This window comes from Bufo gargarizans, chromosome 7 (genome assembly GCF_014858855.1).
Source record: "Bufo gargarizans isolate SCDJY-AF-19 chromosome 7, ASM1485885v1, whole genome shotgun sequence".
NCBI lineage: Eukaryota > Metazoa > Chordata > Amphibia > Anura > Bufonidae > Bufo > Bufo gargarizans.
Window position 1 is genome coordinate 185,426,677 of NC_058086.1, and position 14,326 is coordinate 185,441,002.

The following is a 14,326-nucleotide window of genomic DNA, read 5'->3' on the forward strand; positions in this document are numbered from 1 at the left end:
TGGGTTCATTTATCAGGATTGGCATTTGTAGGCTGGTTTTGTTGTCACCTCAGGATGGGTCATCAATATCAGATCAGCTGTTTGTAGAGAAGGCAGCGCTCATACAAGATGGAGCCGTCCCATATAAGCGAATGGGAACGCCATACTTGTAATTACAATGCTCACCACTGCAGTTGCTACAGCGAACAGGTAAACAGAGCAGAGATGAGCGCTGTCTTCTCTTCATACAGCTGATTGGCGGGGGTGCCTGGTGTCAGACCCCCCGCCAATCTGATATTGATAACCTATCCTGAGGATAGGTCATCAATACTAAAAAGCAGACAACCCCTTTAACCTCTCGCCGCCACAACCAGTTTTGACCTTCCTGACAATATTACATAGCCCGTCAGTGCAACACTCTTAAGCAGCTTATTGGGCCCTGCCGATGCAGTGAGAGATTGACTCTATATTCCAAAGAATAGAGCGTTATAACCGCATTTAGAAATTCGGTGGATCGCAATCTTGATGTATAATTACACCAAATTGTGGGAAGGGTTAACTAAAAATGTCCCATTTAAAAAGTACAAAATGACACGTGCAAACTAATGGTTGGTGCTGATTGTTTTGCCAAGTTTTAATATATTTCCGCAAGGAAGTTGCCAGAGGCGAAAACATTTTGCCATCTGTATACTGGGTGGTAAACTATGTCACTGATTTTCTCGCTATAAAAGGGAGTAGGATCCACATTTGGGCAGATCTCAGCCATCTACACAATGAAGATCATCATACTATTTGCACTGGCTAGTGTCGGTGTCTGCACGGGTAAGTATAGTCAGCAGCACGTTTTATATATGTACTATAAGATTTGTATGGGGTTACTTAACGGTGTCTTTTGCGTGTGTTTTAGTGTCTGGGAGCTCTGATCCGCCTCCACCAAAGGAATGCTCAACATGTGAACCATATCCTCCCACATTTGATCGCTGTGATGGCTTTGTAAATGAATACGCGAATGATGAAAACTGTTTGCCACATGCGTTGGAGGTAAAAAAATACTTTCCAATATCTAAAAAAAAAAAACATATAACTAGAGGTTTCCATGAAATGTATCAATAAATATGGTGAAGGCTATAACAAGACAGCACCTTAATTGACATCTGTCAGCAGATTTGTACCTATGACACTTGCTGGCCTGTTATATGTGCGCGTGGCAGCTGAAATCATCTGTGTTGGTCTCATGTTCATATGTGTCCGCATTGCTGAGAAATATGATGTTTTAATATATGCAAATGAGACACTAAGAGCAACGGGGGCGTTACTGTTACACCTAGAGGCTCTGCTCTGTCTGCAACTGCCGCACCCTCTGCACTTTGATTGGCAGGGCCAGGAAGTATAAATGTGATCACACCTAGCCCTGTCTTCTCCTAAAGTCAATGAAAGTGCAGAGGGTGCAGCCGTTGCAGAGAGAGCAGAGCCTCCAGGTGTAGCTGCAATGACCCCGTTGCTCCTAGAGGCTCATTTGCATATATTAGTATTTGCTTAAAAAAACAACTGCCATTTTCTCCCTTTTGGGGGAAAAAGTACATCTTATGGAGCAAAAAATATGGTGTCTTACTATATTTGTGCATTTGTATACTTGATCCACATTGTATAAGTATGTACAGTATATATATATATATGAGTAGAAGGAAATCAAGGAAGTTCAGAGCGATAGTTTATTTGCAAGTGAAGGAATCCAAAGTTAAGCGGGTCATACACATTAGATTTTGGCAGGTTTGGCCGGCCGTCTAATATGTATGGTAGCTTCCTGACTGTCCCCCGAGAGCTGATATCCGGGGAGATAGCGACTGGACACATTGGATTCAATTGCCCGATCCTTTTGGTAGCAGGGAGATAAACCGCTGCCAGAGGAGAGTGTGTATGGGGTGTGGGGAATTTGGACTTGTACATATAAAATTATCACTTTGAGCTTCTTTGGAGTTCCTTCTACTTGTATGCATTGGTTTGGAGTCCTGCTCCTTCTCTCTTCAGAACTCAGCAAGGGTGCACTTAGTATAAGAGCTTACTGTGAGTGTATACACTGCACATATATAGCGGGTGTAATTGTCTGAATATGTGCACGTCTTAGTCTGTTACAGTATATGTTATTTGCATATTCCACTTCATTGTTATCATACATGAACTGTTTATTACTATTTTATGATTTTGCATAAGTCAATTAGATGCTCAGTGCTGCTCATCAGTGACTGCCATGTGATTGTGTTTTGTTCACAGAGTGTCCCGCAACTGCTGGAAATTGCAAAGAAATTGATCTGTAAGGGAAGAAAGAATAAGGTACAGTAAATGTAATGTAAAACACATTAAAGCGGTTATCCCATGATCAATGAAAAAATTAAAATCAGACATCATCTAGTACATGTCAGTCTCTTGCTAACAAACTTAGAACCAGCCCGGTACCTCACATGGATCCAGAGATCTCCCCATTCATTGCTCCAATTGATCTGCTAGATTTATTCCAAGCTGGCAGCTTAGGGGGTGTGTACTTTCTAGAGGGGCGTGTCCCTTCTACTGCAGCTGGTAGCAGTTGAGGGCTGGAACTGAGCATGTGCTTCCATCTCAGGGAGCAGGACAGAGAAATTAGAAAAAGAGCAAACAGCAGGTGGCGCTATGCAGATACTTTTTACTCGGTGGTTATGCAAAGTGTTTAATTACATGCAGTTACAAAAGTAACAGATCCAAGTGCTGGTTCCTGAATCCTGGCTGTGGGACAGCATCTGATCAGTTTAGCATTCATGGACTCCTTTAGCGAAATTGAATTGTCTCAAGAAAATCCTATTACAATGTAAAGAAAATACCCTGTAACTTGACTTGCAGCATAAATGTGCCGTTTTCTTGTTATCTGCCAAGTGAACTGACTTTTAATGTATTTTTTGACCTTGCAGTTGGATAAGAGCTCCGTGTACTACGCAGAATTTGAAAAAGAAATGAGGGATTTTATGGTAAGAAGAGCAAACAGCTATTATTAATTATTAGAATTAGGGCTGAGTTCACACTTCAGTTATTTGGTCAGTTATTTCCATCAGTTATTGGGAGCCAGAACCAGTAGTGAAGCCTCCTGAGAGATCAGGTGTAATGGAAAGATTGGCAAATGTTCCGTGTTTTTGACCCGCACCTGGTTTTGGCTCACAATAACTGATGGAAATAACTGACCAAATAACTGAAGTGTGAACTCAGCCTAAGCAGCACATTTACATTTCAATCTCTTTATGGTTTATGAAACTGTATTGAATCCTCTTTTATCTATAAATTCAAAATGCCTTTTTGGGCTCTGCTGTTATTTCTCTTTCTTCAGTTGTTTTTGACTGTCAGAATAGATAGGAAGGTACAGCACTGCATTCAGCACAAAAGACATTCTGATACCTGACTAAGTCTTGTCTGACCCATTATACCTCAATGGAGAAAGCAGCAGGTTCTGCCCAATGAGTTATCGCTGATCACAGACTTTACCCCCAGTATCTGTTGTTTAAAACGGCAATATAATCACTTTATATTGAGCAGCCATACCGGTATGTATTAATACATTATTGAGGGATGTCCATACACATTAGCCACTTGTTGACCAAACAAGCCATTTCACCTAGTGCCCCATGTATGCTCGGCTTGGCCAAGAATGCAGGTGTTCTAAACAAAGGGAGGAGAGAAAGCAGCTGCCAGACTCCTCTGGTGGATCTCCTTGAGAAAGAAAGGATCAGGCAAGTGGAAATCCAGCTGCCCAATCCTTATGGCCTTTGGGGTACAGTCAGGAGACCGCTATACACCTTAGATCAGGGGTCAGCAACCTCTGGCACTCCAGCTGTTGTGAAACTACAACTCCCAGCATGCTTCATTCACTTCTGTGGGAGTTCTGCGAACAGCCAAGCTAGTGTGCATGCTGGGAGTCGTAGTTTCACCACACCTGGAATGTGGAAGGTTGCTGATCGCTGCTTTAGATGGTCGTCTGGTCCTGTCAAAATAACTGGTTTTGACCGGTGTACATCTATGTATGCCCAGCATAAACTGTAACGTGAATTTGTATTTAAAGATGACCTTTTATCCCTCCTGACGGGTCTGGTTACCCAACAATTGTGGAACACATTTATGACTGGGTGTTATCATGTCTCTTCATCCATTGGGTGTATCTCTACACAGTCTGGCACTGTCAGCAAGGATTGGACAGAGGCAATGTGCAGGGACACACCCAGAACTGGTGACACCCAGGTATCTACCTATTTATACATTTCGATGAGGAATAACAGAGGAACGGTGGACTGTACTGTAGTTACACACATTAGATTCTCCAGAATTGTTATTTTATAGGAACTACAATTGCAGCGTTTACTAAAACAGACGTGAGAGGCGAGAGCTCCTCTCTAACCTTATGACTAGCGCACTTTTCTCAATATCTGATATTAAATCAGAATAAACCTTTCCTGTATTTGGTGAATTAGGATTACCATAATTATTATTATTTGCCAAATGCCAGAATAATGAGAGAGAGAGAGAATGTTTTTTTAAGGGGTATTCTCATATTAATGATCACTGTTAAAATATGATCAAAATATATTTATTTAACAAATTCCCACCCCTTAGAAGTAAATAAACATATGCTTACCTGACTGTTGTCTTCCGTCTCCCCTGGTTACGGCCACGGCTCTTCTCAGGAATCGCGGTGGCCGCGCGTGCGCAGATGACTTCTTCTGTTCTCCCGGCCTGCCGCGCGCTGTACTGAACGGGCACGCCGAGGGCGCACATGTGCTTTGGTGATTTCTTCCTGGCCAGTATAGTATATTTGCCAGGAAGAAGTCACCAGGGCGCATGCGCGGCCTCGGCGTGCGCGTTCAGTACAGAGCGTGGCCCGGCCAGGAGAAGACTTCAATCAAGATGGAGCCCGCCCCCTGCCGAGTGCCGAAACCAGGAAGTGGACAGCGCGCCGGGAGCAGGTAAGTATGAAATAGAGTCTTGAGAATACCCCTTTAAGGCATTTTTATTACTTTCTGCAAAGTCAAAAGTTTACATATATTTCATTAATATTTCGTACTATTGCCCTTAAACTGTATGACTTGGGTGAAACGTTTTGGATAACCTTCCACAAGCGTCTCATAATAGTTGGTCGGATCTTGGGCCCATTCCTCCTGACAAAATTGGTAACTAAGCCATGTTTGTTGGTCGCCTTGCTCGCTCCTGCCTTTTCAGCTTTGCCCATACATTTTTAATAGGATTGAGATCAGGGCTTTGTGATGGCCACTCCAAAACATTGACTTTGTTATCCTTAAGTCACTTTGTAACCAGTTTGGCAGTACGTTTCGGGTATTGTCCATTTGGAAGAACCATTTCCACCCAAGCTTTAACTTCCTGTCTGATGTCTTGAGATGTTGCTTCACTATTTTCACATACTCTTCTTTCCTCATGATGTCAGTTATTTTGTGAATATTTTATTTCTCCCTTTTTCCTTCAAACATAACGATGGTCATTATGGCCAAAAAGTTCAATTTTAATTTCTTCAGACCACAGGACATGTCTCCAAAAATGTAGGTCTTTGTTCCTGTCTGCATTTGCAAACATTAATCTGGCTTTTATATGTTTCTTTTGGAGTAATGGCTTATTCCTGGAAGAGTGGCCTTTCAGTCCATGTTGATACAGTACTTGTTTCACTGTGGATATTGACACAATCTTACCAGCTTCCGCCAAGTCTTTTGCGTTTGTTCTTGGGTTAATATGCACATGTCGGACCAAAGCACATTCATCTATGGGGCATCTCCTTCCTGAGCGGTAAGATGGCTGGACCTTCCCATCTTGTTTGTACTTGCGTAAAATAGTTTGTACAGATGAATGAGGCACCTTCAGGAATCTTGAAATTGCACCCAAGGTTGAGCCAGGCTTGTGCAAGTCCACAATTCTCTTCCTGATGTCTTGGCTGATTTCTTTAGACTTTCCCATGATGCTACACAAAGAAGCAGTGTGTTTCAGGTGTGCATTTAAATACATCCACAGGTGTGTCTCTAATTAACTCAGATATTGCCAGCAAACCCAGCAGAAGCTTCCAAACACATGACATCATCATATGGGCAGTCCAGAATTGTTGAAAGGCATAGTAATCTTAGTGTATGAAAACTTTTGACATTGCAGAAAGTAATAAAAATGCCTTAAAATATTCTCTCTCTCATTATTCTGGCATTTGGCAAATAATAATAATTATGGTAATTCTAATTGACCAAAAACAGGAAAGGTTTATTCTGATTTCATGTCAGATATTGAGAAAAACATGAATATGTGTCATTTTATATAGTGCATATAAACCTCTGGTTCAACTGTATGTTACTTTGTAACGATGAATGACGTATTTCTTTCCCTTGGCAGGGATGTACTGGCTGTTTTGTTGGCGGGACACTTGGTCTCGAAGAGTTACTAGTAAGTGACTAAGGGTGGTTCACATATGCGTTGTATATTCCGGTATACCGTTCCGTTATAACAGGGTTATAATGGAATATAACGGAATTTAAGGACATAGTAACATAGTAACATAGTAACATAGTACATAAGGCCGAAAAAAGACATCTGTCCATCCAGTTCGGCCTGTTATCCTGCAAGTTGATCCAGAGGAAGGCAAAAAAAAATAATTAAAAAAAAAACCTGTGAGGTAGAAGCCAATTTTCTCCACTTTAGGGGAATATAAACTTCCTTCCCGACTCCAATCAGGCAATCAGAATAACTCCCTGGATCAACGACCCCTCTCTAGTAGCTATATCCTGTAATATTATTAAGCTCCAGAATGCAAAACAGAAGCCTTTAGAGGCATTCCATTCTGATCCATCCTAATATGGGCACAAATAACGGTTCCGTCTTGTTCTGTAATGTAAGACGGAAAAAAAAGTCCTGTTGAGGGATACTTGTAAAATATCTATTATTTATTTGTCCTCGAAGTAGGCCTAATTGGTTTAGGACAGGGATGCCTAACATGTGGCTCGACATCTGTTGCAAAACTACAACTCCCAGCATGCCTGGACAGCTTATAGCAGGGATGGCCAACCTGAGGGTCTCCAGCTGTTTCAAAACTGCAGCTCGCAGCATGCCCAGACTGCCTACAGCACGGCATGGTGAGAGTTGTAGTCTTACAACAGCTGGAGAGCCGCAGGTTGGTGTTGCCTGGCCTGTAGCTATTAGGGCATGCTGGGAGTTGTAGTTTTGCAACATCTGGAGGGCCACAGGTTGAACATCCCTGGTTTACAACATGAAAATAGGGAATTCTGCTATAGATTTTACTTCTTTTTTTTTTTCACTTATATAGCGCTGACATATTCCGCAGAGCTTTACAGACATCATCACTCACTGTCCCCAGTGGAGCTTACAATCTACATTCCCTATCAGTATGCCTAGGGTAGTGGTGGCAAACCTATGGCATGGATGCCAGAGGCGGCAATCAGAGCCCTCTCTGTGGGCATCCATACCTTGGAAAAAGTCTATGGTATACCAATATGCAGGGCACACATGAACGGCACAGGCAGAGCACTGAATGTAGGCAGGCTATTATAGCTACAAGATAAAGTACATGGAATATATACTATGTTGGACTGTAGTATTCAGGGTAAATTGCTGTGTTGGCACTTTGCGATAAATAAGTGGGTTTTGGGTTGCAGTTTGGGCACTCGGTCTCTAAAAAATTCGCCATCATGGTCGTAGGAACTGGAGGGGACGGGGGGATGGATCCCCCCCAGGAAATAAGGCGGGGGGGGCAGGTATGGTGAAATCCCCCCCCCCCCCCCAGCGGCAGCGCAGCGGGGCAATATGTGCGGCGGCGGCGGGGCACTCAGATGACCGGACAGCTATACAAACAGAAGGCTGTGCGGAGGAGCAGGGGAGAGGTGTGTCTCTTTCCTGTTCCTCTGATGAGAGGCCGGCGTAGGCGGCGCGATGACAACATGGCGCCGCCTGAGCCGTACAGTGCGGGACACAGGCCGGAAGAGGCCTGCATCGCTACGCTCCAAAGAGATAAGTATAAGTGTTAATTTTTTTTTAAATATATACAATATTTTGTTTTATTGGAACATGATTGGGGGGGCCAGGCCCTGTTATTACTGGCACATAATGGGGGGGCTTGTTATTACTGGCAAATAATGGGGGGGCCCTGTTATTACTGGCACATAATGGGGGGGCCCTGTTATTACTGGAAAATAATGGGGGGCCCTGTTATTACTGGCACATAATGGGGGGCCCTGTTTTTACTGGCACATAATGGGGGGGCTGTTATTACTGACACATGATTGGGGGGGCCCTGTTATTACTGGCACATGATTTTGGGAGAGCTGTTATTACTAGCACATAATGGGGGGGCCTGTTATTACTGGAACATGATTGGGGGGGCTGTTATTACTGGAACATGATTGGGGGGCTGTTATTACTGGCACTTGATTGGGGGGGCTGTTATTACTGGCACATGATTGGGGGGACTGTTATTACTGGCACATGATTGGGGGGCTGTTATTACTGGCACATGATTGGGGGGACTGTTATTACTGGCACATGATTTAGGGAGAGCTGTTATTACTGGCAGATGATGGGGGGGCCTGTTATTACTGGAACATGATTGGGGGGGCTGTTATTACTGGCACATGATTGGGGGGGCTGTTATTACTGGCACTTGATTGGGGGGGCTGTTATTACTGGCACATGATTGGGGGACTGTTATTACTGGCACATGATTGGGGGGCTGTTATTACTGACACATGATTGGGGGGCCCTGTTATTACTGGCACATGATTTGGGGAGAGCTGTTATTACTGGCACATAATGGGGGGCTGTTATTACTGGAACATGATTGGGGGGGCTGTTATTACTGGCACATGATTGGGGGGGCTGTTATTACTGGCACTTGATTGGGGGGGCTGTTATTACTGGCACATGATTGGGGGGACTGTTATTACTGGCACATGATTGGGGGGCTGTTATTACTGGCACATGATTGGGGGGCTGTTATTACTGGCACATGATTGGGGGGACTGTTATTACTGGCACATGATTGGGGGGCTGTTATTACTGGCACATGATTGGGGGGCTGTTATTACTGGCTGATGAGAGGCACTGGGGGCTGATGAGAGGCACTGGGGGGCTGCTGGAGAGGCACTGGGGTCTGCTATGAGGCATGGGGCTCTTATCTGAGGTCTGATTGGGGGTCATTCATATTGGGGTCTGAGCTGAGGTGTGATCTGAGGTCTTATTTACATTGGGGATCTTATTGGGGCTGTTAGCTGAGGTCTGATTAACACTGGGGGTCTGATTGGTGGTCTGACCTGAGGTGTAATGAAAAATATTTTTTTCTTATGGTGCCCACTTCCAGCCCGGAGCCCAGCTGCCCAGAGCACTGATCCGGAGCAGCTTGGAGTAAAAGGCCTCACAGTCTCTCACACTCCTTCTGCCCAGCCAAGCCAGCCAGCACCCCTGAGGCCAAGCCAGCCAGCATCCCTGAATCTTCAGAACTATAAGTAAATTATATATAAAGGGAGATTATTGTTTCGGCGGGGGGGGTTGCCAGAGAAAGTACCCGGAATAACTGAAATATATGCCAAACGTTTGGATAATTTCTGTGACCTAATAAACAAAGAACTGTTCCTTTTGCATATTGTTTTGTTGTGAGATTTTTCACACACACTTAAAATTTAACTATATAAAAAACTCGCAGTTTACTGAATAAGAATATATCCGGCGATTTTTGGGGGTTCCTACACCCATGTTCGCCATCACTGGCCTAGGGTATGGGAGGAAACCCACGCAATCACGGGGAGAACATACTAACTCCATGCAGATGTTGTCCTTACTCAGATTCAAATCCAGGACCCCAGAGCTGCAATGCACCAGTGCTAACCACTGAGCCGCTATGCTGCCCATTTTCTTAAAGGGAATTTACCACCAAAATTCATAGGCAGATGTTTCGGAGCACTTGCCCCTCATCAGTACAGAGTAGGATTCTGGGGGGCTGGGTGTGGTGCTTTGGATGCATTGGCCAGCACCCTGAAACAGCTCTCTATGGATGTATCTCTGGCTTGGCTATTTTCCCTTGTTATGTCCCAAGGCTTGTTAAAAAAGTTGGATTTTGACTCTGATAGGGAGCCACTTCCCCAATGTGACACTGGCAAGGCAGATCTCTTTCCTTGGGAAACACCTCTTTGCATATTGTTTTCCCACAGAGCAATACGAGCTAATAAGTCAGAGCCAGAGCCAATAAGTCTCCATAAGTCTCTCTGCAGAGTTTAGGATGGTGTAGATAAGCTGTGATATCACATATTGTGAATGGTGGATCCTGTATTATTTGTACACATACAGTTGCAAGAAAAAGTATGTAAACCCTTTGGAATTATATGATTTCTGCACAAATTGGTCATAAAATGTGATCTGATCTTCATCTAAGTCACAACAATAGACAATCACAGTCTGCTTAAACTAATAACACACAAAGAATTAAATGTTACCATGTTTTTATTGAACACACCATGCAAACATTTACAGTGCAGGTGGAAAAAGTATGTGAACCCTTGGATTTAATAACTGGTTGAACCTCCTTTGGCAGCAATAACTTCAACCAAATGTTTTCTTGACCATTCCTCTTTACAGTTCAGCAATATCCATAAGATGTCTGGTGTGAATCACTTTCTTGAGGTCATGCCACAGCATCTCAATCGGGTTGAGGTCAGGACTCTGACTGGGCCACTCCAGAAGGCGTATTTGCTTTGGGCCGTTGTCCTGTTGCAACATCCATCTTCTGTTGAGCTTCAGCTGGTGGACAGATGGCCTTAAGTTCTCCTGCAAAATGTCTTGATAAACTTGGGAATTCATTTTTCCTTCGATGATAGCAATATATCCAGGCCCTGACGCAGCAAAGCAGCCCCAAACCATGATGCCTCCACCAACATACTTCACAGTTGGGATGAGGTTTTGATGTTGGTGTGCTGTGCCTCTTTTTCTCCACACATAGTGTTGAGTGTTTCTTCCAAACAACTCAACTATGGTTTCATCTGTCCACAGAATATTTTGCCAGTACTGCTGTGGAACATCCAGGTGCTTATGTGCAAACTGTAAACGTGCAGCAATGTTTCTTTTTGGACAGCAGTGGCTTCCTCTGTGGTATCCTCCCATGAAATCCATTCTCGTTTAATGTTTTACGTATCATAGATAACAGGGATGTTAGCATATGCCAGAGACTTTTGTAAGTCTTTAGCTGACACTCTAGGAGTCTTCTGCACCTCATTGAGCAGTCTGCGCTGTGGTCTTGCAGTAATCTTTACAGGACGGCCACTTCTAGGGAGAGTAGCAGCAGTGCTGAACTTTCTCCATTTATAGACAATGTGTCTTACCGTGGACTGATGAACAGCAAGGCTTTTGGAGATACTTTTATAACCCTTTCCAGCTTTATGCAAGTCAACAATTCTTAATCGTAGGTCTTCTGAGGGCTCTTTTGTGCGAGGCATCATTCACATCAGGCAATGCTTCTTGTGAAAAGCAAACCCAGAACTGGTGTGTGTTTTTTATAGAGCAGGACAGCTGTAACCAACACCTCCAATCTCATCTCATTGATTGGACTCAAGTTGGCTGACACCTCACTCCAATTAGCTCTTGGAGATGTCTTTAGTCTAGGAGTTCACATACTTTTTCCACCTACACTGTGAATGTTTACATGGTGTGTTCAATAAAAACATAGTAACATTTAATTATTTGTGTGTTATTAGTTTAAGGCAAACTGTGATTGTCTATTGTTGTGACTTAGATGAAGATCAGATCACATTTTATGACCAATTTCTGCAGAAATCCATATCATTCCAAAGCGTTCACATACTTCTTCTTGCAACTGTAGGTGATGTCTGTCATTGTACTCCTGTCAGTAATGATAAGCAGATAACTGAAGTAAAATGATCTGTACAGAGCAAGAAGTGGTGCCTATTTTAGGCTTAGTGGCCAGTGTGAAAACTGAAGTATTTTAGGATTATAAAAAAATAGATATCACATGTTATAACGATTAAAAATAATCACCAGATATTTTTTACCCCTTAGGGACTTAGGGCGTATTGGTACGCCACGTTTGCCGAGTCCTTAAGGACTCAGGACGTACCGGTACGTCCTAACTTTAAATTGCGATTGCGGCGCGGCGGCGGTTAATTGCAACAGGATGTCAGCTGAAATCATTCAGCGGGCATCCTGTCACAACGCCAGGGGGGTCATGTGACCCCCCCCCCCCCCCGCATCGGCGATCGCAGAAAACCGCAGGTCAATTCAGACCTGCGGTTTGCTGCGTTTCCGGGCCATGCGGGTTTCCGGTGACTCGATGAACATAAAAAACTATGGCTCTCAGACTCTGGAGACACGGAAACAATTATTTTTTTTCAAAAAATCTGCGGCCCTCCAGATGTTGTAAAACTATAACTCCCAGCATGCCCAGACAACCTACAGCCATCAGCAGGGCATGGTGGGAATTGTAGTTTTACAACATCTGGAGGGCCGCAGTTTGAGGATGCCTGCTTAGTGTCTCCAAAGTCTGAGAGCCATACAAATTGGGCATCGCCGCGTCCGTAAAAATCTTCTCTATAAAAATAACATTTAACCCAATCTCCCGGATGAACAGCGTTAAAAAAAAAAAGTGTAAAGAAAAGCCATTTTGTCACCTAACATCACAAAAAGTGTAATAGCGAGCGATCATAATGTCATATGCACCCCCAATTAGTGCAAATAAAACCGCCATCTCATCCCGCCAAAAATGAGCCCCTACATTAGATAGTCGGCAAAAAAAATAATAAAAATAATGAGCTCCCAGGCTTTGGAGATACTAAAATAATTTTTGGGGGTTCCTAAAATGATAATATAGTGTAAAATCTAAATACATTTTAAAATGTAGACATATTAGGTATTGCCGCGTCCGTACGAATCTGCCCTATAAAAATAACATTTGACCAAACCCCTCGGATGAACAGCGTTTAAAATATAAAATAAAAACGGTGCCAAAACACCAATTTTTTTGCAAAATTTCCATTTGAATCCTTTTTTTCCGGTAATAAAGCAAGGGTTAACAGCCAAACAAAACTAAATATTTATTGCCCTGATTCTGTACTTTGCAGAAACACCCCATATGTGGTCATAAATGGCTATATAGCCACACGGCAGGGCATAGAATGAAGGGAACGCCATATGATTTCTGGAAGGCAGATTTTGATGGACTGGTTTATTTATACCATGTCCCATTAGCCTAGACTAGAAACTCCAAAAAAGTGACCCCATCTAAGAAACTACACCCCTCAAGGTATTCAAAAGTTACTTTACAAACTTTGTTAACCCTTTAGGTGTTCCACAAAACTAAATAGCGAATGTAGAAACAATTTTATAATTAAAATTTTTTGTTACCTTGCCTCAAAAAAGTGTAATATAGAGCAACCAAAAATCATATTTATCCTAAAATAGTCCCAAAACAACAACCACCTTATCCCGTAGTTTCCTAGATGGGGTTACTTTTATGGAATTTCTACTCATGGGGTGCATCAGGGGGCTTGAAAGGGTACATGGTGTAAATAAACCAGTCCAGCAAAATCTGCCTTCCAAAACCATATGGCGTTCCCCTTCTTCTATGTCCTGCCGTTTAGCCAAATAGTAGTTTACAACCACATATGGGGTGTTTCTGCAAACTACAGAATCAGGGCAACCCATATTGAGTTTTGTTTGGCTGTTAACCCATTTTTTTACAGTAATAAAGTAAGGGTTAAAATGGAAAATTTTCAAAAAAATAGAAATTCCAAAATTGTTTCTCCATCTGCCATTAACTCTTGTGGAACACCTAAAGGGTTAACAAAGTTTGTAAACCCAGTTTTGAATACCTTAAGGGGTGTACTTTCTTAAATGGAGTCACTTTTTTGGAATTTCTATTTTAGGGGTGCAACCCCGTTGAAATGGGGCATGGTATAAACAAAACCAGTCCTGCAAAATCTCCCTTCCAAAAACCATATGGCGTTCCCCTTCTTCTATGTCCTGCCGTTTCGCCAAACAGTAGTTTAGGACCACATATGGGGTGTTTTTGCAAACTACAGAATCAGGGCAACCCATATTGAGTTTTGTTTGGCAGTTAACCCTTACTTTTTTACTGGAAAAAATTGGTTAAAATTGAAAATTTTCCCAAAAATTTAAATTCCAAAATTGTTTCTCCATCTGCCATTAAATCTTGTGGAACACCTAAAGGGTTAACAAAGTTTGAAAACACAGTTTTGAATACCTTGAGGGGTGTACTTTCTTAGATGGAGTCACTTTTTGGAATTTCTATTCTAGGGGTGCAATGGGAGGCTTGAAA

The 14,326-nt window shown here is 42.9% G+C and overlaps 1 protein-coding gene across 1 annotated transcript in view; it reads left to right on the forward strand.

The window, feature by feature from the left end:
• Positions 1–640: 640 nt before the first annotated feature.
• The window catches only part of LOC122943195, a 51,245-nt gene continuing 37,559 nt past the window's right edge, over positions 641–14,326 (forward strand). The window contains exons 1-5 of the mRNA XM_044300753.1: positions 641–801; positions 887–1,020; positions 2,251–2,310; positions 2,919–2,975; positions 6,373–6,423. Coding sequence (XP_044156688.1) covers positions 753–801; positions 887–1,020; positions 2,251–2,310; positions 2,919–2,975; positions 6,373–6,423 — 351 coding nt within the window. The 5' untranslated portion in view covers positions 641–752. The remainder of the gene's footprint in view (positions 802–886; positions 1,021–2,250; positions 2,311–2,918; positions 2,976–6,372; positions 6,424–14,326) is intronic.